At 31.8% G+C, this 23,520-nt stretch overlaps 1 protein-coding gene across 2 annotated transcripts in view; it reads right to left on the bottom strand.

Annotated features, from left to right (window-relative positions):
- The window catches only part of LOC143045620 (uncharacterized), a 104,877-nt gene that overhangs the window by 43,499 nt on the left and 37,858 nt on the right, over positions 1 to 23,520 (bottom strand). For both annotated transcript variants that reach the window (XM_076218241.1, XM_076218240.1), the window contains exons 2-4: positions 21,843 to 21,977; positions 4,460 to 4,764; positions 351 to 2,812 (exon numbers count right to left, since the gene is read on the bottom strand). In XM_076218241.1, the coding sequence (XP_076074356.1) occupies positions 351 to 2,812; positions 4,460 to 4,764; positions 21,843 to 21,977 (2,902 nt within the window). The remainder of the gene's footprint in view (positions 1 to 350; positions 2,813 to 4,459; positions 4,765 to 21,842; positions 21,978 to 23,520) is intronic.

The raw sequence follows: 23,520 nt of genomic DNA on the forward strand, positions 1-23,520 counted from the left end.
TATGGGTTCCTGTGCTTGTTTAGTTTAAATTAACATCTGTATTTCAACTTCATGTTTCGAACGGAAACAATTGTATTCGTATCAATGGGCCCTCATGAATACTGCACGTCGTGGTTCTATATTTCTGTACCAAACACATACAATACAAATTAAAAAAGAAGAAAAAGGCTTTGCTCATTGTTGAAGGACGTACGGTGACCTATAGTTGTTAATTTCTGTGTCAATTGGTCTGTTCTGGAGAGTTGTCTCATTGGCAATCATACCACATCTTCTTTTTTTTATAGTTTATAATGTGCCTAACTATTTCAGAAAGTGATAGCCTTAAACTTCAAAGTATTAATAATACTTACCTTTTACATGACCAATCAAATGTCAAGTTGTGGTTTCCACCGTATCCTTGCTCTAGATCATACGAGTGTGTCAAAGCATCTATATAAACAATGGGTGTTACTAATGCGGCTTGCTGTTGGGATCCACCATCGATATATGCAAATGGAGGCGGTTTTATAAACTGTACAAATGTTGGTTCAAAGACATATGTTTCTGGTAGACTGACGTTTAGAGTAACTTTGTACAAACCCTCTCTGACACCTCCTCTAGAAAACCTCAATGAGCCTTTTGGTGGTTCCGGAGGGTTGTAATTGATCAAGACTTCCGTGTCATTAACAATTTTGTATACTTTCCATTTATATCCGACATCCTTATCTGCACATTTCACAGGCATTCTGCTAGATAGATCTACATCTTCTGATGTAATAAGCTTCAATGGGTTTGATGTATTAGAATATTGCCTGTCAAATATTCCGGTCAAGGGGAAGCACTCATTTACAACAGTTAAAGTAGTGATGTTTTCGTTGCGATCATATTGGTTAAAGCAGGTAAAATTTGCTATAGGATAGCCAAGAGTATAGTAGGTAAAATGATAAATCAAAGGATTTTCAGTAGTTATATCTTGTGTTTTTTCTTTTGGTACTACATCTATTTTATCTTGAAAATCAAATCTGCATTTTACACTTGGTAGGTCATCCGCTAAAGGATGCTTAGATACAATAACTGTTATTTCTCCTGGAGGCAGATCCACGGTTGTATTAAAATCTATCATAATCACGGATAGGTTATAATCTGTATTAAGAGATCTTTCAAGATAAAGTATCTCACTAAAATCGGGGAAAGTAGCTATCACTTTTGGATAATATTTCCCGAAATCTCTATAAACATGTGACCTTAAAATAGGGGAATTTGAACTTGATAAGTCATATTTATCGCCATCGCCGGCAAAAAGTTGGTACGAACCAACACTGTTTGGTGGTCCAGAAATGTTAAAAACAAACGGGAGATGACCAACACTTCCTATATATTTGTCTACAGTAAAATCTATCCTTCCGATCCTAATTGGTAAGTTGACTGTGGTTATTGATGTTGAGTCAGATATAGTCACAATCACTAGAAACTGTCCTCTTTTTGTAAAGCTGTGCTGAACGTTAAAATCAACAATATCTGATAAAGTTGTTCCATCACCAAAGTCAAACTCTAACGAAAAGTTTAGCGGAAATCTGGTACAGTTCAATAATGATATTTTGAACTGAATGTCCTCAGAAAAATCATTTACTTCATTATCTCCATTCAAAGACATATTCACGTTAAGTTCGGTTGGATATGAGAAATCGAAATCATTGAGTGTGACTGTTTTAATTTCAAGTTGAGTCAGAACAGTAAATTGACTAACTATGTTTATACACGTTACGTTTACATGTTTAGTACCATCTGTCGTGTAAGTATAAGACATTTTGAAAGGCTGAATGTATGCGATGTCAACACCTTTTTCTATATACACTTCGTTATTTTCAAATGAAAAAGAACAAGTAACATTTGTCGGTGGATCTGCATTGGAAACTTGTGAAATTTCGAATTCAATTATTCCATCTGGTGTAGGATATCGTAGAAACGGAAAAGCCGGAGGGGAGATAATCAGCTCAGTTATAGGAAATTGGATTGTTATATTGAGTTTACAGTCTTTTGTTTGCTCTGCGTTAATGGCTAACAAAGAGATTTCATATATGCCAGGAGAAGAATAACTATGTGTCCACGGAGTACTGTCAAATGCAGTATATTGGACACCTACGTTGCTTTTCAGTTCGTCTCCGTCACCATATGAGATAGTAAATTCAAAACCATTCGGTGGGTAGTTCTGAAATTGGAAATTGACATCTGTACTGGTGTGTGCAAATTTCGGTACACCAAGAGATAATTGAGAGATGTCGTCCCACACGTTTACTGTAATATTACTTAAACTCTGGGAACTTACTGTAGAGCTTATATTCCCCATTACAACGTATTCTCCCTGCTGAGAATACAAGTGATCAAAAGTTTTCCCCGGTGACACCAGTGTATTTGTTATATATAAATTCGAAGTTTCGGACGTTCCATCACCAAAGTCAATAAGGATTGTGAGATTTCCCATTGGTTCTCGGCCTACTAAGTCTAGTATCAAAATGAATTCTGCACTTCTAGTTGTATTAACTGCACCAATGCTTTGAGAAAAACTAAATCCTGCGACCTCTTTCAGGACAGTCACAAATATATCAGTTTGTATTCCATAGCTAACTTCATTTCTAGCAACTAAAGTTATATTGAATATGTCTATTGTAGAATACGAATAGTTAGCTGTACATTCGCGTACAGTGTGTTGGCATACTTTATAAGCAGAATCGTCGTCATTCATTATCCAATCAAATTCAACGTTACTACCGGATGACAGTATAGCGGTCATTTCAAATGCTGAATTAAGGAGTACTTCTGAAGGTGTATTCACCTAGAAAAAAAAAGAATATACTTTAAAAAATATTTTTTTTTATTTACAAACAGTAGAGAGAGGTCAAGCACACCAGAACAAAATTAATGTGCTCAAATTGTTTTTCTTTAATTACTTTCATGAGAGAGTCACAGTTAAGAGGTTACAATGTAAAAGACCTACAATTAAATCTATTTTAAAACAAATCTAAGTAAAAGGGACCAAAGCAGAAAAAAAATGCCTTTTGTCAATATAGCCAAAACTGATTTCGGGGTATTTCGCAAGATTTTGAATAAAAGGAGCTACATGTTTATTAGGTAGTAAACCAACGATACTAAGAACCAAACACCTAGCGGTCAATAAATAGCCATAATAGGAAAACAAAGGGTATAGTCACACTGTTAATTTTTGCCCCTTCGTTTATTAGAATTGTAGTACATACACTGGCCATAAATTAAGAGAAAGATAAGGCACACATAAAAGAAGTTGTCCAAAGAATAAGTACACCATGACTTTATAGATACAAAAGAGCATACACCCAAGCCCGAGAAAACTTCTATAGCCGTCACACAGCTTGAGAGACAAAATCTGTTAATATAATAGATAACAAACACAAGGGATATGGGGTATCCATCCATGACACAAAATCTTAACACGCACAGTACAAAAACACACAATAAGAAATGGAACAGTACATTTATTGCTGTTCTTAATCTTAAAGTTACCGTGAGGTCTACAACACGGCGAACAAAAAAAAACTTACCTCACTGCAAGTTTAAGACGGCTCCTAGCACCGGTTTTAGCGAATGTATGGACTAGCATTTAGGGAGATTTATGCATAGAAGAAGAAAGTTTCCCTATCGTCGCATCCGCTCTCGATCCAATTCGATTTTATACATTTCCCTAAATTTTGTTTTGCATAGATACCATTCAGATTTCTATCCCCTTAAGCTTTTAAATGGTATTTAGTTTCCCTACACATGGTACACATGATACTTTTATAATAAGTTCATTAGATAACAAAAAGTAAAACATAAAACACAAACAATACAATATTATAGACACTAAATTAAACAGTATTGCTAATTACTAAATATGGACACAGTTAATACTTTTGTATAACATAATTGGATTCCCCCAGAGAATATACTTAACATCCCGAACGGCCTGTATGACTGGACCTAAAATTGAGAATGGGGAATGTGTCAAAGAGATAATAACCCGATCAAAGTGTAGAAATCAACCGAAGGCCACCAATGGGTCTTCAACAGAGCGAGAAAATCCCACAACTGGAGGTTTCAGTTGACCCTTTAACAAAAATGTGTACTCGTTCAGTTAAAATGGACGACATACTAAACTCCAAAACATATAAATGAACTTCAATTAAAAATCACACAAGAGAGGCTCTTGACTTGGGACAGGGCCTACCTATTGTATTCTTTGTATTCATTGTTATAATTGTTCTTCTCCTGGACATTCCTTGAATATTTACCTTGTACCTAAAGCAAACAAAAATCAAGCAACCAATCAGCTATATTTAATTCTGAATGTTTATGTTGTAACAGACAGTACGCTATTTTAGTTGCTAGTCAAGATAATTCATCACCACTATACACATTAGAGGGAAGTGCTATTCCCTAGCCAATTAAAGAATTTTTTGATACTCACAGAGGTAAGAACAATGGGTTCTTCATAAAACAAAGCCATGTCTTCATAGTGAATTCCTTTGCTGTTTGAAATGATCAACTGTACGTGATATACACCAAAATCCTTAGTGTTGGTATCACTAGACGTGATATTGAATGATCCAACATTATTGACGTTATCAGATGTCACTGGCACTGTGATATTGTTGTCGTCAATAATTACAGCCGATGCAGTGATATTTGGACCGCCTGTCCATTCAAAGGATGAATATGTCATGCTATTGTCATTTCGAAATAATACCTCTGCAGATGTTCCTATTCTTAATCCTGAAAATAGAAACAACGTTTTAATTGTCTTAGAGATAAATAGTAAATAAACTCATCATAGATATCAGAACTGCTATGTCGTATTTGCACTAGTACACGTACAGAAAAGCGACCGTGATGCAAAGTACACTGTAATTATATATTTTAAAGAAATAAATTGTATTTCTTTTCCTAAGAATAATTGATAGAAAAAGGTTGAATGTTAGAATAATAGTGATTCGGGTTTGGCTAACATTTATTGGTGTTTTGTAATCGGTGGGTTTCCAATTGATATACAAAACCATGGTTTTCAAGATACTATTACCATTGTATGTAAGAAAAAGAAGAAACCCAGTTTTAATGTTAAGGTAGCACAATACAAAGATTTTTTTTAACTCCCAATCAGATAACTTTAAACTGATTTAATTAATTTCATCCTTCTTTATATTTTATAAATGAGGTACCAAAAGAAAGAAGAAAGATTCATCTTTCAAATTATGATAATTTCATTATGACATAATTATTACATAATCAACTGTTATGCAATTAGTTGCTATATTGTGATGTCCATCTTGAATGAATTTAGCGTCTTTGTTCTTTATAGCATTCCAAAATATTTTATAGATTCGTCTACAACACAGCTTGACCTCCAAAACTCTCTCAAATTTCCATAAACATCAATAGAACAAATTTTATACCCAATTGAATTTAGTGATCTCTTATGAATTGATGTTGCAAATTTCATTGAAGATTTATGAGAGAAGAAATACAATAGAAAAAAATCTGAGACACGGTTTTGGAGGTCAAACCGTGTTCTGCAAGAATATATAAAATATTTTGGAATGCTATGAATAACAAAGAAGCTAAATTCATTCAAGTATGGACATCACAATATAGCAACTAATTACATAACAATTAATTATGTAATAATTATGTCATAATGAAATTGTCACAATTTGAAAGATGAATCATTCTTCTTTCTTTTGGTACATCATTTATAAATTTTAAAAAAGGATGAGTGGAATTAGATAAGTTTAAAGATGTCTGATTGGGATGAAAAATCTTTGTATTGTGCTATCTTAAATTTATGTTTTATTTTGACAAGTACATTTCAAAAGAGATGTACACTACTCTTTGTCGAAGGCTTACGGTGACCTATTATTATAGTTGTTAATTCTTGTGTCATTTGGTCTCTTATGGAGAGCACTTAATCTTGTTGTAACTAAATGCAAAATTTTAGGTAGTGTTACTGAGAAGGTCTTTTGAAAACTTAATGAAAGTTTGATGCTCCCAAAAGTTGAATATGGTGTAGGTATTTGGGGTTGCAAACACATTTCTTTTATTGATGCCATACATAACAACAGCTTGTAGACTCTTTTTAATTGTTTTTGGCATTTTCACTCCAATTGTTGCAGTTACATGGTATATGGATGAATACCTTTCTTTCAGAATCAATGTCAATGATTAACTTGACTTTGGTGCAGTTTGAACAATATTAGCTCCAATCGGTTAATCGGAAAGCTTTTCCTTTGAGTACAAACACAGGTGTACAACAAAATTGAATTTTGATGTAAGGAAAATATTTTCCGAGTACAATTTTAATGTAGAATATTTGTGTAACAGTTCAGATTATATTCATAATAATATAGTTTTTATTATTTTGTCAGAATAATCAGTAAATATTTTGATCAGTTGTTTTGCATTTGACAATCAAACAGTTATGTCTGGTGAATGGGGGCAATCATATAATTTATTCAAGAAGTTTTTGAAATAAAAAGAGATATTTTGCCTAATTTCGATGTGGAGTGGCTTCATTAAAGGGACAATGGCTGTCAAATTCATGTTCACCGATTTGACTCAAAAATTCATATTTGATTGATAACAATGTAAACAATTAAGCCAAATAAAAAAAAGTCTAAAATACAATATACCGGGCATGTGCTCGATAATATGTAGCACGTTTTGTGTGTATTTTAGTCTCGATGCCAACTTATTAGCTGTTCAGTTGACCACCGAAGACCTCCGATTGCCATTTAAGCAATATAAACATAGATATAAATAAATATCAGACCTGGTCTGTTTAATTTCATAATATAGATTAAATATATATGTTAATCATATCTTTTACCAGTATAAGATTTTTTTTGTGTGGATCGAATCAGTCAATCTAATGATTTACCTTTGTATTACTTTAAATGTTGACAATCTTTTCCTTTAAATAATTAAACACTCACAATGCATGCGGTATTCTTCTTTAGCTGAAGGTTTAAATCGATGTTCACATGTATACGGTTTTAAAGAGGTCAAATTATTGTGAATAATTCATCGTCAATGTTTTTTTTTAGCTTTTTTTGACAAAATGAAACCCTACCAGATGCTAAAAACGATATATTATTCCACTATTTCACTTTCATTGATGATTCAACAAAACAAAACCAACATATATTATATTCTTTATATATCTCATAGCAACTGCCCCTTTAAGAATCGAAACTGGGAGATTTAAATATTTACGTTTAAAAGATCGAGTCTGCCATCATTTTTGATATAAATCAGAGGATGAAACTCATGGAATTTTATCGTTTTCATTATATGACGATTTTATGAAAAAATTATTAGCTGAAGCAAAACGTTTTAATAATTAATATATTTCTTCAATTTGATGATAAAAAAAATATTAACATTTTCATTTACAGATAATAATATGATTCGTAGCCATGGCAAAGCATTTATCTTATTTTGAATAGACGTTAATGAACCCATCAATATATATTTTATAATAAAAGAATTTTCTATAATGTTATAGTCATCATTATTCTGTACTGAATGGCTCTCTATATTACAGCTGTATTTTACAATGAAACTAATGTTGTATTATATATTAATAAGACTTAATAAAATATTGAAATTTTATAAAATGTCAAGGTGTGCTGTATTGAAAAACTGACATAATTATCAATAACAAATATTCATTTCTCGATTTGTGAAGACCGGAACTAAAAAGTATTATTTACAAACTATTGAAATTGAAAATGTATGATAGTTATTACCGGAATGAATTATTGTTAAGCTTTATATTTTACAATAGAAAATATATTCGATCAGTACATAATTGAAGTAAATTGTTATTCGTTATACAATATGAGTTTGAAAAAGTAATCTGAAGAACGCCAGGTCAAAGGCGACAAAACAACACATAACCAGAAGACAAACAATTTTTTTAACTAGACAAAAGTTCAGATCATTTTTAAAGCATCAATTTATTACCAATATAGACGTGCATTGAATATAAACCAAACTAGACATGCATTAAATATAAACGAATCTAGACCCGAAAAATGAAACAGGTCGGAACCGACAAAATTCCAACCGAAACTTTGTCAAATGACAAATGTACTTCACGAATAGTATACCACATGTTTCTTGTATGTCATCGTGTCATATTTTTGGTTCTATTCATTGCTTAAAACAGGTGAAAATTATGGAGACCCGTTTCGATATCGTTGCATAAGTCTTATTCATACTGAATTGGCGTCTAGAGGATAATAACCTTGTATCTTAAAAGTAGAATGATTTCCAAAATTGCGCTCATATCTTTGTGTTCTGTTCTGAGAAACCGGAAACTAATGACTACGTATATATATTTGTGCTTTATCAACTTCAGTTTGATTTAGTTGATCACACAATGTTTATTCATAAGTATTGTCAATTGGTATACGTGGTGATATGTACAGAGAAATCAAAACAACATAATTAAAATTGCAAGCAGCTGGTCAACTTACTGACTGGTTCGCAGTGGAGACTAGGGGATAATCTTGCTCCTACATTTTTCGCTTAACGGATGACTAAGTTCCAGACAATAATCTTCTAGGCGTATGGATAAGTATTGGGAATGATTGTATGAGTTGCTTGCCAAATGAAGACGATATAATTCTCTTATCCTATAGCTGATAAGGACTACAAACACGGACAAACTGCGTACAGGAATGACTTAAACCATTGAACCTTAAAGTCAATACGGACAAGAATAATGTTTTGTATGTGCAATCGAAAAGCTCCAACACATAAAGTAAATGAAGATTCGAATTTGATGAGATGGTCCTTGAAGCTGTTTTAAAATACAGATGCAGAGTATAAGTAATAACATAGCACATACACTCAAAAGAATTAGTTGATGAACTTGTATAAGCAGGAAATGCGTTTGCTTTTTCTTTCGTTTTATAAGTATCAAACTTAAATTTCTATTTACAAAATCATTCTCATTTTTCAGAATTGACTTTCATTTATAAGCCTATTTGGCTGAATGCTTACTTTGTATTATAAAACACACAGTCATTTGTTTATTCAGGATGTATGAACTATTGATCCACTGTATGTTCAATTTGATAGCTTAATCAATATTTGATTGGTTGAGAACATTTCTCCTGGCATTAAATAACACTTCATATTCCCCTATGAACTTCGGGCCTTCCTCGTGCAACGTTACGAGTGGTTAATGAAATTAAAAATTCGGACGTTTTTTAATTATGATTCTCAATTCTTTTTAATTCTCAAAATTATTTCAGACGTAAATAAAAAAATAAAAATAAATGATTTTAAAGTTCTGTTCGGTACTGTGTATCAATGTTTTGAATTGATAATATACGCCGTGTTTAGTAATGAAACCAAGCGGATTAGAAAAAAAACATTATGTAGCCTTAATTAATATTCAATGCTCAAGTAAATGCAGTGGAATACAACATTCATTTCCATTTGGCTTTGGGAGATATGACTATTTTTTCGTCATCGAAAATTCAGATTTCCATAGGGCGAGTCCCACGCGAATATGAATTTTCTTGGGTGAACAACTATTCATATCTCACTCAGGCATTGACATAATTGTTTATTATTAATAAATAATTCTTATTTATCTATAACCAAACGACGAGAGGTTCCTGGCTTCAATGATTGATGTAAGTAATACAGCTTATCTCCCATGTGTATGTAGTTTACTAGAGTAAAGTAACGGTGTTATGAAAATTGTTAACATATAGTAGTTTTCTAAATACGGCAAATTAAGTTAATTGATATTCAGGGAATTTGGGTTTGATCTTTAAAAGTCTGTAAAAAGTAAAATAACAAACATACCGAACTCCAAGGGAAATTTATAATTGAAAGTTTATATCAAATGGCAAAATCAAAAGCTCCAACCCATCTAACGAATGAAAGAAAACTGTCATATTCCAGACTTGGTACATGCATTTCCTTATGTAGAAAATGGTGGTATTAAAGTCAACTTTTTTTGACAACGGGGGATTCAGAGCTTGGCATATTGTATGATATCGGAAGAATATATTTGATAGCTTTTTTAGCATTGTTAATGACTAAACGTTTCTGAAAATCGTCTGTCTGTTTTTGTTACAATGGCTTATTGCCTCATATATTCTTTTATTTGTACACAAATAAAACAAAAAGTTTGACTTTGATCCAAAACTAATTTTAAAAGTTAAAAAAAGATGACATGCTTGTTCTTGATTTTGTTTCTGGGTTGTCTGTTTAGGGAAAAAGTACTTGGAAGCTGAGAGGAAAAAAAGAAACAAAAGTTTGGATACTTTTTATGTAAATTTCAGAAATCTTTGAGATTGTTGACACGAACCTTCATTCCATACAAATAATAGATTTAACCAGTAATAAGGATAACAATTGTATTCAAATACAATTAAGGAAATGTATTCTTATTAGTAAACAAATCAATTAAATATCATTTAACACTAATTATTTTAAACACAATTTGATATAACGTGCCAGTATTGTCAATAATTAGTAAATAATTAATAGTTTTGTCAGGGACTTCGTATCAATTATTAAAAAAATACGAGATGTGGTATGATTGCCAGACTTTAATACAACTATACCTACCACAAACCACGGAACGGGTGTGTAAATAGCATCAGTATATACATATTTGTTTTTCGTTAATTGTTTTGTTCATAAATTAGCCCGTTAGTTTTTTGTTTGAAATTTTTTACATCAACAAATCGAAGTTTTTAAACACCTGTACAGCCTTTGCACGGTCAGTTGTTTAACATTTGTGATTTCGGGGCGTTTTATATCTGACTATGCGGTATGGGCTTTGCTCATTGTTTAACGTCGTACGGTGACCTATAGTTGTTTACTTCTGTGTCATTTTCTTATTGAGAGTTGTCTTGTTGGCAATCATACCACATTTTCTATTTTATAAGTAGATCACTGTATCTATCTCTCATTTGATAAATCGAATACTCGTTCATCTAAGTTTGTATGAAGAAATACAGGGCTCGAGGAAAGTTTTGTATTTTTGTATTTTTCATATCGAAATTATTTTGTGAAAAGTATCAGGGAAAGTACAAAATAAAAAATGGTCATTAACTATGCATATGCAGTGGTAGGCACAAAAGTCAGTGCAGATGTGTAAGATAAGATAACAAGAGATTCCTTCAAAACTTCTTCACTATCGTGAAAAGAATGTACAATAAAGATAAAAAGAAGGAAATTAAAGGTGGTATTTTCATTAAAAACAGATCAAGAGTAATGCTGTTATAAGCATAATGACTATTTGGAAATAGACTCATTGATGCTAGGATTAAATTTTGTATTTACGCCAAATGCGCGTTTCGTCTACAAAAGACTCGTCATTGACGTTCGAATTCAAAAAAGTAAAAAAGGCCAAATAAAGTACGAATGTAGAAGAGCAATGAGGACCAAAAGTCTTAACAGTTATCAAAAGTATCAGGATTATAATTCAGTACGCCAGACGCGCGTTTCGTCTACATAAGACTCATCAGTGACGCTCATATCAAAATAGTTGTAAAGCCAAACAATACAAAGTTGAAGAGCATAGAGGATCCAAAATTCCAAAAAGTTGTGCCAAATACGGCTAAGGTAATCTATTCCTGGGACAGCAAAATCGACACATAAGTGATGACTACTGGGCTGGTGATACCATCAAGGATTTAAAACTCCACCAGCAGTGGCATCGAGCCAGTGGTTGTAAATAGACTCATCACAGATACCAGGATTAAATTTTGTATTTACGCAAGACGCACATTTCGTCTACAAAAGACTCATCAGTGACGCTCGAATCCAAAAAAGTTAAAAAGGCCATATAAAGTACGAATATAGAAGAGCATTAATGACCAAAATTCCTAAAAGTGTTGCCAAATACAGCTCTGGCAATCTATTCCTGAGGTAGAAAAACCTAAGTATTCCAAAACGTCTTAGTTTTGTAAACAGTTAATTTATAAATATGACCATGTCAATGATAATTCATGTCACCACAAAAGTGCTGACTAATGGGCTGGTGATGGGCTCAAGAAATTAAAACTCCACCAGTAGTGGCATCGACCCAGTGGTTGTAAATAGACTCCTCATAGTTACCAGGATTAAATGATGTTTTCACGCCAACGCGCGTGTCGTCTACAAAAGACTCATCATCAATGACGCTAAATCCAAAATAGTTAAAAAGACCAAATAAAGTACGAATGTAGAAGAGCATTCAGGACCTAAATTCCTAAAGATTTTGCATCTAAGGTAATCTATTCCTAAGGTAGAAAAGCCTAAGTATGTGTATATTCCTCGGGAATTTAAACTCCACCAGCAGTTGCATCGACACAGTGGTTGTAAATAAACTCATCATTGATACCTAGATCAAATTTTGCATTTACGCCAGAATGCAAAACTCAATTAAAAAAAATAACAAAGAATTGACTGTTCATTAATGAGTAATATAGACTATTATAAAAGAGAATGATTTCATTTCATTTCATTCAACTCCTCTGAAACAATACAAAGATGGCAATATTTGTTACATGACGTATACATGTAGTGATTTTTATAGTTTTTTCCTTAATTTTCTTGGTCGAATCCGATACCGATTCCAATAGTGTATATCACAAAACTACTGATCCCTGTTACCTAATCTGTACGTTACGCCTCTGTCATGACCATAAATATGTTTATTTTATCGTATGGTCCGCCCATACAGTTATTGTCCGGGTAATTTATACGATAACCATTGACCAGTAATTGACATAAGCATTACTCAGTGTCATCTTCCTGAGCACCTGAGATCACCCCCAGTTTTTGGCGGGGTTCGTCTTTTATTTTCTATGTTGTTTCTTGTGTACTATTATTATTCTGTCTGTCTTTTTTTATTTTTAGCCATGGCGTTGTCAGTTTATTTTCGATAATGAGTTTGACTGTTCCTCTAGTATCATTCGGCCCTTTTTTAAACGTTTCTAAAGTGAGATTGTCACTTAGATAGTAACTTGCTTATCATTAATATTGTTACGTGATTAACAAAATAAGATCACTTTTGGCCTCACGTAAACATTTTTGCATGGCAATTATTAATTTGTCTTTACGAAACACAATATATTGAATCCAAAAAAAATATTTATCGAATGGTCTGTAAAATAATGGTATTAAACATTCAATTATATATACCCATTTAAAAGCGATAGGTGATTCGGAACATTTGATCTTCTGATGTTCTGAAGCCTGTGACGCAGTTTTATTTTACTACCAACGGATCGTGCAACAAAAGAATACTCATCGACGAACTATTCTTTTTTTTTATTATATTCATAAGGAAATTCTAAAAACCTATATATGTAAAAAGTAAAATCACAAAAATACTGAACTCCGAGGAAAGTTCAATCGGAAAGTCCGTAATCACATGGCAAAATTAAATGACAAAACACATCAAACGAATGAACAAAATGTAGAAAATGGTGGATTGAACCTGATTTTATAGCTCTAAGCTTCTCACAGTCTCATCAAATTCCGTTATATTTTCAACGATGCGTGAACAAAACAGACATAATAAATAAAATAGTCAAAATATGGGTACAGCAGTCATCACTGTTTTAAAACAAACAGTTAAACAAAAAATTAGAAAAGCATCTATCAAATTAAAAACACATTCATTGCTTCGCGTGTCTGACGTCAGAAAATTTACACATCACATAAGAAGAAATTTTGTCGTTCAATGTTTATTCAAAACAATTTTATAATTTCACATTGAGAATGTTTGCATACCAGGTTAAAATATCAAAAGTATGTAAGAATTAATTTCAGAAATATACCGAGATTTAAAATTGTCCAAAAGTTCTTAAGAATTATTGAGAATCAACACCACTACGCGATTAAAATAATTTTGTCGTTTGTCGTTCAAAGTATTTTCTAATTTATAAAAGAACTATAAGATAATGACATATAATAGAACAATAACATAATGACGTAAAAGCTTTGATAATTTAAAAGCAAATGGTGCTTTTGGAAATTGATTCAATAAATTGTTAATGTATCAATGGACTTAAATTTATAGAAGATTTTGCCATTTGATTAGGAACTTTCCTTTTTGAATTTTCATCGGAATTCAGTATTTTTGTTATTCATCTTTTCCCCTTTTCTATTTATTTGCAGAATTTTATTCAAACTGCAACTTAAAATAGTGTTTCGTTCATATACATTCTAACATAATTTATACCCTTTCATATGTAAATCTGATCGAATGCCTGTACAGATAAAACGCAACTCTCAAGTTTCAGATGAAATAAAAGTATTAGCATGATCATTCCATCAATATTACTCATACATTATAAATAACTAACACAGTCAGAAAATCTTGGTCTTAGTTTGATATGATCTATCATACTATTCCCAATACAGATCTTTATCTCATTATAGATAATAGCCATTGGAGTGTAAATAAACAAAAAATACTTAGATTGTTTGACATGAAATTAATATTTTATAATACGGTCTTTCCAACTTTCCGCAGAAAGATATTTTTCTTTTGTTCTGATTACTTTTTTAAAAAAATTTCCCCTCATTTTTTTCTTGTGCTGTATTTTTGTTTCAAAAGATGTCGCTAAGTTTTTTGGTATTTAATATAATATAATAAATTAGTGTCACTGATGAGTCTTATGTAGACGAAAGGCGCGTCCGCCGTATTAATTCATAAGACTGGTACCTTTTGATAGCTGTTATTTGTGTGTTTCTTAGTCCTGTCATATGATATTGTCATTTTAATGTTATATTTTACACTGTCATAAAAGCGGTAGGTTTGGCTAGCCACAAAACCAGGTTCTACCACCATTTAAAGTGTCCTGTGCCAAGTCAGGAACATGGCCATTGTTACATTAAAGTTCTTTTCTGAGTGTGTTTCATTTTAGTGTTTCTGTTGTGATGTTGTTCTCCCCTTTCCCTTAGTTTTAGTTTGTAACCCGGATTTGTTTTTCTCTTCTCTCAATCGATTTATGAATTTTGAACAGAAATATACTACTGTTGCCTTTATATATCATAGAGTCTATATGCTTTTGAAACTAACCCTGTTTAATCGGACACTTTTCCTTGAAAGAGTTATTCCCCAAACACTGTGTTTTTTGTTTTGAGATTTCATTCGCAACCGTAAAAGAAAGCACATTTTTTTTCCAAATTGCTCGTTGTATCCTCAGAATATTACGTTTTACGACTAAAGCGTTACGAACACTCTATATGAGAGTTATTCCCCTTTTTCATTTGATATAAGTGGTATGCATTTCTTACTGGTAAACCTTAAGTGATAGAGACCTAGGGTCTGTTGATTAGAAGTCCTTGGTCCAAAAAAAGAAAATCAGGCCAAGGTCAGAGGTCAATGTTATAATCTAAATTTAGATTTTGGTTTTATTTTACGCTTACATTAAATTCGAATTTTCTCTCCCTCTTATATTTAAAATTATGTGTATGGTGATATAACTCATTCACAATATGTAATAAAGACCTTGTTTTTTTTTAATTTTAGGTCTTGAGTTTATGACCTTCAAATTGAGCTCATGGTCATAGTTAAATTTGATGTTCTAGAGTCTGACCTTTGCTTTTACTGCATAAGGATACCTGATAAAGCCATGGGAATTATTTCATCAGGTTGCAAGTCATATCACCTTTGAAAAGCCAACCGGAAGTGACCTTTTGTAAACCGGGAGTAGCTATTTTTGTACTTGTGTAATATATAAGTATATAGAAAATTATATTTTTGGAATCAGTTTCAAGTACACAATAAAATAATATCGGAAGTCAAATTTTAACAATTTTTTTTTAGAAACCATATATTTTGGAAATAAGCGTACACGTAGCTATAGTTTGATGCTAGAAATTACATTTTAAACTGAATTTTAATTTTTTTTTAATCAAAAAAGATCTTTCCAGGTGGAAAGACCTTCAATTGTTCTCTGAACAATGAGTTTTTAATTGTCGCTGATATTCAATTGAGTAAAAAAAGACTGCAGAGATTGTTCCAGCTGTAGCAAAAAGATACAATAAACAGTTCAATTGCACATACTTATTAAACACGACATGTTTACCTGCGTGAAGTAATCTCAGAATAAAAAATCAACTTATGATAACTTTTTATGAATGGTATTAGTATTTAAAGTTAGTCTTTGAATTAGAAAAGGCCCAAAATATTTCATTAGAATAATTCAAAAGAGAACTCACGACAGAAAAAAAGAAATATTTACCTCGGAATTTTGTGATTTTATATTAAACAGAAACAAACAATAACCGCTGAGGTACTGGCTCCTGACAGAATGTGACAGGGGTTAAGCGTCTTTGTGAAAGCTTTACTGAACGTTGTTCCTCGCACAGCAATACTTCTATTTAATTAATTTACAGAACTGTTTGAAGCCTTACTTGGCATTTCATGTCAGAACGAAACCATATATAGAACGAAATTCATAACAGTGTGGTCGACAGCAAAACGTTTATTAGTAATTGTACTGAAAAGTTTACCTTTAACTTGTTTGTCGTGGGCGATGATTTTATGCTCACTCAGTCTATCGGAGGCCTTCAAGTGGGGATTTAAATAATCATTTGTTACAAATTCTGATACATAAAATGAAACTTTCTTTTCACAAATCATTCAAGGAATTTATTTTAAATAATTGTTATACCATCACTTACAACAGTTTCACTTTTAAGAATATTAATGTCCAGAGCTGATATCAATAAATAATAATAAAAAAAAAAGTTTATTCATGGTAAAAAAAAACAAAAAAACTTTTAAGTTAATAGGGACCCGCGTTATTTCAGAAAATATCTTATTAAGAGAACAAAAACTTCTACGTTGTGATCATTTAAGAGTGGCCTTGTATTTATTCAATGCTAACCATGTGGGCTTTGTTTTTTTTTTATATACCATAAATCGATTCGTTCATTCAGATATTTGTCAGTTTGCCTTGGCTCTTCAAGTCCAACACACAACTTCTCACGAAATTGGTATTTTTCTTACAAAAATTACATCCATGTGATGTATTTTTTTTCATGGAGAATGAATGTTGCACCTTATTTTATTTGTTATCGTGTTTTTTTGTGTGTATCATTGACGTATAAGACAACCTGAATCTTCTTTATTCAAATTTAAAACATACGAGATGGCAATTATGACACAAAATAACTAAATTAAACTTACAGCAGAAGAAAGATAATGAACATCGCTTTTATAGTCTTCTATATAGAAGACGCGTGGTCTTTTTAAAAATGATGTAAATTTATAAAGGAAACAACAAACAAAATAGTTCGAATATTTATATTGGAAAAAGTAACGGTGTGTAAATCATAACAATTATTTTATTTCAATGAAAATCAAACTTGAATTTTTTAAGGTGCGAGCAAATTATTAATTTTAGTCGCATTTTGAAAATCAATAAATCTTGTATTCTTGTTGGAAGCTGCACTATGTAGTTTATACCCGTTTTTTTCAATGCATGGTTAGGCATTATATTCGTGATTATTTTTGCCCGAGCGATATCGAAAAACTATTATAAAAAGTGTCCTAGTTCAGTGAAAATGTACGTCATACTTATTTCCTAAACAAATAAATAAACAAACATTAATTAATTAACATACAACACTACCAAAGGCCAGAGACTCCTTACTTGTATGATTTTGTAAAAAAATGCATCTTTTTAAAACAGTCGAAAACAAAATTGTCTGTCCAATGGAAAAGTCGAAGCCCAAAAAAGATGAACAGTGCATTATAGAAACATAGAAGCTGGTTGCAAAAGTTGACGACAAGATCTATTTTATAACTTGAGTATGGCCTAATACTATTAACCTGAAATAAATATATTTATAGCAATTCCCTTGATACGAAAGATCTACATGTTGCCTTGGGCTTTTTTTTTTTTTTTTTTTTGCTCTTTGGTTGGGTTTTTGTCTCAATGACAATTCAATTTTCATTCTTATCATAGATATAACTGCATGTTAAAATAAGAATATGAAGTGTGATAGACAATCAGAAACATTCTTTCCAGGGACCAACAGGCGTTATCAAGCTATAGGTCCCCGTATGGCCTTCGACCATTAGCAAAATACACACTTTATAGAATGAAAGCTCCAAGAGGTCTTGGGATGAAAAAAACAAACATAAAAGATGAGCGAGAAAAAAAAATAGGGATACTGCATGGAAATTGGAAAATGGTCCGCAACATTAATTTAGTCAACTCACTTAGTTGAAATTAAAGACCTGGCGAATTTTAGCCTTTTGCAATGGATGTGATGTATGTTTAAAAAAAAATCATGGTTTGTTTGGACATTTTTATAAATCAAGTCTTGTTTTTAAATTATTTGCAAGTAAGTTTTAAGTCATGAACAAATAATCACTCACAGAAAGACGTCAAATCCATCAACAAAAGAAAAAAATTAATAGACGACCGACAACGCACAGAATATCATGTATGTGTTCCGGACCAAATGAGTATTTGGACCATACGCATATATCATGACCATAAGGGTATACTAATATGGTCCAACCATACACGTATGGTCCAAATACTCATAAGGTCCGGAACATATTTTATTTGCGATCACAAATGCACGAAGACGTCCATTTCTATGTAAATTGGGTCGATTTTTTTTATATAGATAAGATGAATGCGTTTCTGTTGCCAAGTGTTTTTCACAAGTATAGTAGCAGTATAGCAGAACGGTTTAAGTTTCCTATATACACCAAATGATACATTTTGCCAATACAATAACGTAAATGCATGCAAATTTCACAAGGTTTAATCCAAATAGCTTTCTTACTATCCAATAACTTTCAAGTACGAAAAAGACAGGGCAGAAGTATATTTTGTCTTTATGTTTCGTATTTGCACAACTTTTGAAAGTGGATTATGCATTCGTTCTAAAATAAAATTAGACCAGATAAAAGTTAAAAGATTACATAACTCGACAATCGAAATTGTTAAATCCGAAAAAGATAATCAATCAATACATGCATTTAGTAAGTCATTCTTTTTTCTGAAAGAACATGGCTTTGCGATATCTTCTTATGAAAATTGATTGTCGAAACATAACAAAAACACAAGTAAAGGACGTTTATTTAATCAATATAAATCAAAACACAAATTCCTGATTAGTATTTCGAATTATTTTATATAGGCGTTGAGAACCTTTGGTGACCCCACGGTTTAAATGTTTATATTAAGGACGTCGTGAGCAATGGGCGTTATAGACGATCGTTCACCTAATCTGTCCCAGTCAATGGGATATTAAAGTGCGCCAATCAATGTCCATAGCCACACTGTTATGAATTCGATACTATATCATTAGTCAGTAAATAACACTATAAAGCTCATTCTCGTATTTTGTTTTGCATTTATCTCTCTCTGTATATAAAATAATTTATAAAAAAGACATATATCTTACATCAAATGTATTCAATAATTTCATTTCCACATTGGGATGCATAGCAATGCTCCATTTATTGACAGAAATTAAGACAACAGTAGTATCCCGCTGTTCATAAGTCATAAGTTGATTGCGAGAAAAACAATCTGGGTAACAAATTAAGAGCGAGGGAAACACATTAAGGATGTACTTAGGTGAGGTTTGGGAATAAGGGTCAAATGTTCGGACTCCTTGGTGTTTTTCCATACGATACAAGATAAAATATTTTGCCCCATAACACCTATTTATCTTTCAACATTAGACTTAAAAGCTCATAAAAGGTCAATTGACAAAATTTAAGCAGATTCTGGATTTTCTTTCTTTCTTTCGATTTGAGACCAAAATAATACCAATGCAAATCTAAGGTAAAAATCCGAGTCAGCCTTTTCCCGCCATATTTTATAAATCATATTTCTGATATGGTACAGGACATTTAATAAAAATAATATGTTGAACCTAGTTTTATTGCTATCCAAACCTCCCGCTCATATGACAGTGTTAAGAAATATCACTAAAATGATAATACTACTTGACAGGAACACAATACAAACAAACGCAAGAATAATCAAAAAATATATAATGAGCGTCTACATCCCTGTTGTGTTTAGATGTAAGGGTTTTGACGATTGTCTAAAATTTTATCTTGTAAGTTTTTAGTGGTAGATGAAATCGAATTCAGCTTGCGTATGAACGGTGTAAATTACATATATGTGTCATATAATTTTTTTTTACGACTTATATTCTGTTATTTTATCATGCTGTCCAGCATACAACATTTTAGCCAAAATTTGATTCTTAAATAATCAATATCAGTTTGCTTTCTGTTTCATTAATATATCCCCAAGAACTAGAGATTAAAGAAACAACAGACACGGCTTCCTCCGCCTCATCTTTAGACTTATATCTCGAATTTGACTTACACAGTCATCTCAGTACCCGAATCTATGACAAACGAGACGATTTTAATTTTGAAATTATAAATTTTCCCCACCTCAGTAGCAATATAGCAACTTCACCTGCATATGGGATATATATTTCCCAACTTATTCGATATTCAAGAGCTTGCTGCTCCTACTCAGACTTTGTAAAACGTCATCAGTGTCTGAGTAGAAAGTTAATGAACCAGGGGTATGTCAAAGAACGTCTCGTCCTTTTTCTAAAAAAGTTCATCGGAAGGTACGAAGACCTTGTTGATAAATATTCCGTATCAACTTCACAAATAATACTTATGGTCTTGATGTATAGATTATGCGTACTGATGTTGTTTATCATCTTAATTTTTAGTTCTTTCATTTGTCTTTGTTCTATTATTAATATTACTTTTACTGTTGAATGGTTTTATGTGATATCCGTTTGACATGGCTCGGTACTTGTACATCTCGTCAATGTGCTTGTATTGTCTTTTAATTTTTGGTGTCGTGCTTTGTATATGCGACTTTTTGTATTTCTTTGGTTCTTACAACGTGACTCTGTACTTTAAAAGATCATGTCAGTATGATATTGTTCTAGTGTATGTCATGATGATATATTTCTATTATGAATTACAAAATACGTTGAACCATAAACGTCAAAATCTTTCAACCGCGTAGTGGAATTTACTATTTGTGGATTCTTAAAAATTCTATATATAACTTTTGGACTATTTTCAATCTCGGTCTATTTCTGAAATTTATTCTTACATACTTTTGATTTTTTAACCCTATATGCTAACATTGCCTATGTATATTGTTAAAATTGTTTTTATGCACATTGAACGACAAATTGATGTGACGTATAAAATTTTCTGACGTCACACTCTCAAATCAATGAATGTGTTTGTAGATAGATGTTTTTGTTTTCTGTTAAATTGTTCCTTTTAAAATTGTTATACGATGATGACTGATGTACCCATATTTTGACTATTTTATTTATTGTGTCTGTTTAGTTAACGCATCAATGTAAATATAATGGAATTTGATGAGACTGTCATCAAAGTGAGAGGGTTAGCGCTATAAAACCAGGTTTAATCCACCATTTTCTACATTTGAAAATGCCTGTACCAAGTCAGGAATATGACAGTTCTTGTCCATTAGTTTTTGATGCGTTTGTTATTTGATTTTGCCATGTGATTATGGACTTTCCGAATTGATTTTCCTCTAAGTTCAGTATTTTTGTGATTTTACTTTTTCATTCCTAATTAAAATTGGTTAATGGTGTGAATCGTCAAGAGATAATATTTAAAGCAACATGATCTTGTTTTAAATTCATTCTTTTGTCTATTTTAAAGTATTAAAATGAACAATTAAAGTGTAAACATGAAAGCATTTCATATGGTAAATCATGATTATCAATGGGTCAATGAATGTTAAAAAGAGCTTAACTTGACAAACCTTCTATGACACAGTCTCCATAATCACAACTTGTTACCTCCCAAGCATCACCTGTACAGGGTTCACTACTACATTGTCTTGTCCTGTTCTGTTCACAATTTGTAAAACAAGTTCCGTTAACCCATGCACCCCAATCTATGGATATAAATAACACATATAACTATAAACTGCAATAATTCATTGACAAGTTACAGTTACCCATGCACTATAATGCTATGGTTAAAAATAACACATTTAATTATTAATTGAAGTAACTGATTGACAAGAGTCGTTTACCCATGCACACTAGTCTATGGGTAGAAAAAACAATTATTACTTTAACCTGTAGTAAATAACTTTGACAAGTTCTTTCTACGCATGCACTCCAATATATATGGTTGGAATTCATATGCACTAAAACTAAACTGCTGAAGATACAAAGAAGTCGAAAAAATAAGAAATAGAGTTTGTGATTAAGCTCTAAGAAATTAAATATCTACTTATGATAGCATTCATGTACAGCGAAGATGTACTTTTTTTTTACCAAGAAATGTTTTTAAAATAGAACCATTAGCGTTAAAAATAGTTTAACCTTAACCGTATTTGGCACAATTTTTTGGAATTGTGGATTCTCATGCTCTTCAACTTTGTACTTGTTTGGCTTTATAAACAGGCATAGATTACCTTAGCCGTATTTTGCACAACTTTTTGGAAATTTTGGACCCTCAATGCTCTTCAACTTTGAACTTGTTTGGCTTTATAAATATTTTGATATGAGCGTCACTGATGAGTCTTATATAGACGAAACGCGCGTCTGGCGTACTAAATTATAATCCTGGTACCATTGATAAGTATTTGCATAACCTTCACACAATAAAATTTGAAACACACTATCGTTCGCTGCAAAGAGTCTCACGAAACACAGCTCTACGAGCATTCCTTACAGTTAAACCATCAGTCTTCACTTAACTTTGGAGTATGTTCGATAAGGTCCTAAAATGTCTCATACTTCTAGCTAAAATTTCAAATTGGAATTTATTAACCAAAATCACAATGAATAATTTTTAATACAATGTTTAGATAGGAGAAGATTTTTTGTTGAACCATATTAACATTTACGTAATTGCGATTTGTTAATAATCTCACAAATAAAGCTCATTTAAATTTAGTATGAAAATTCAATGAAAACCGGAAAATTTCCAATAAATTTTCGGACAGGAATCAGCGCGTATGCGCCGACAATCATAATACATAAACTGTCATATTTTTGTAAAATGATGCTTTTTTATGACAGTTTATGTATCTGACTTGATTATTTAGGTAATCAACGCCAGCGCCTAATGTTTTCTATGCCTTAATCTTGTTCAAATCCGAAAAGCTTCCCAACATCTCTATTTTTGACCAAATTAGGATGTAAAAATCGAGTAATCATAATAAAAATTTGACAAAAAGAGTTTTATTTATTCTTTTTACATGTCTTTTCATTACTTAAAAAACATTTTTCTTCTTGAAACATTGAAATTAATAGTCGGAGCAAGATATTCACTTACAGAACTTACTCCCTTTGCCTGTCAGAAGACGTCATAAACAAAAACAGAAAAAGGCAAGCGGAAACAAATCAAAACAGCATGATAATAATTCCTTGAATCTTTGATGAGGTTATATCAGCATAATTAAGCATGAAACAACAGTATTCGTT

This window comes from Mytilus galloprovincialis, chromosome 9 (assembly GCF_965363235.1).
Source record: "Mytilus galloprovincialis chromosome 9, xbMytGall1.hap1.1, whole genome shotgun sequence".
Lineage (NCBI taxonomy): Eukaryota > Metazoa > Mollusca > Bivalvia > Mytilida > Mytilidae > Mytilus > Mytilus galloprovincialis.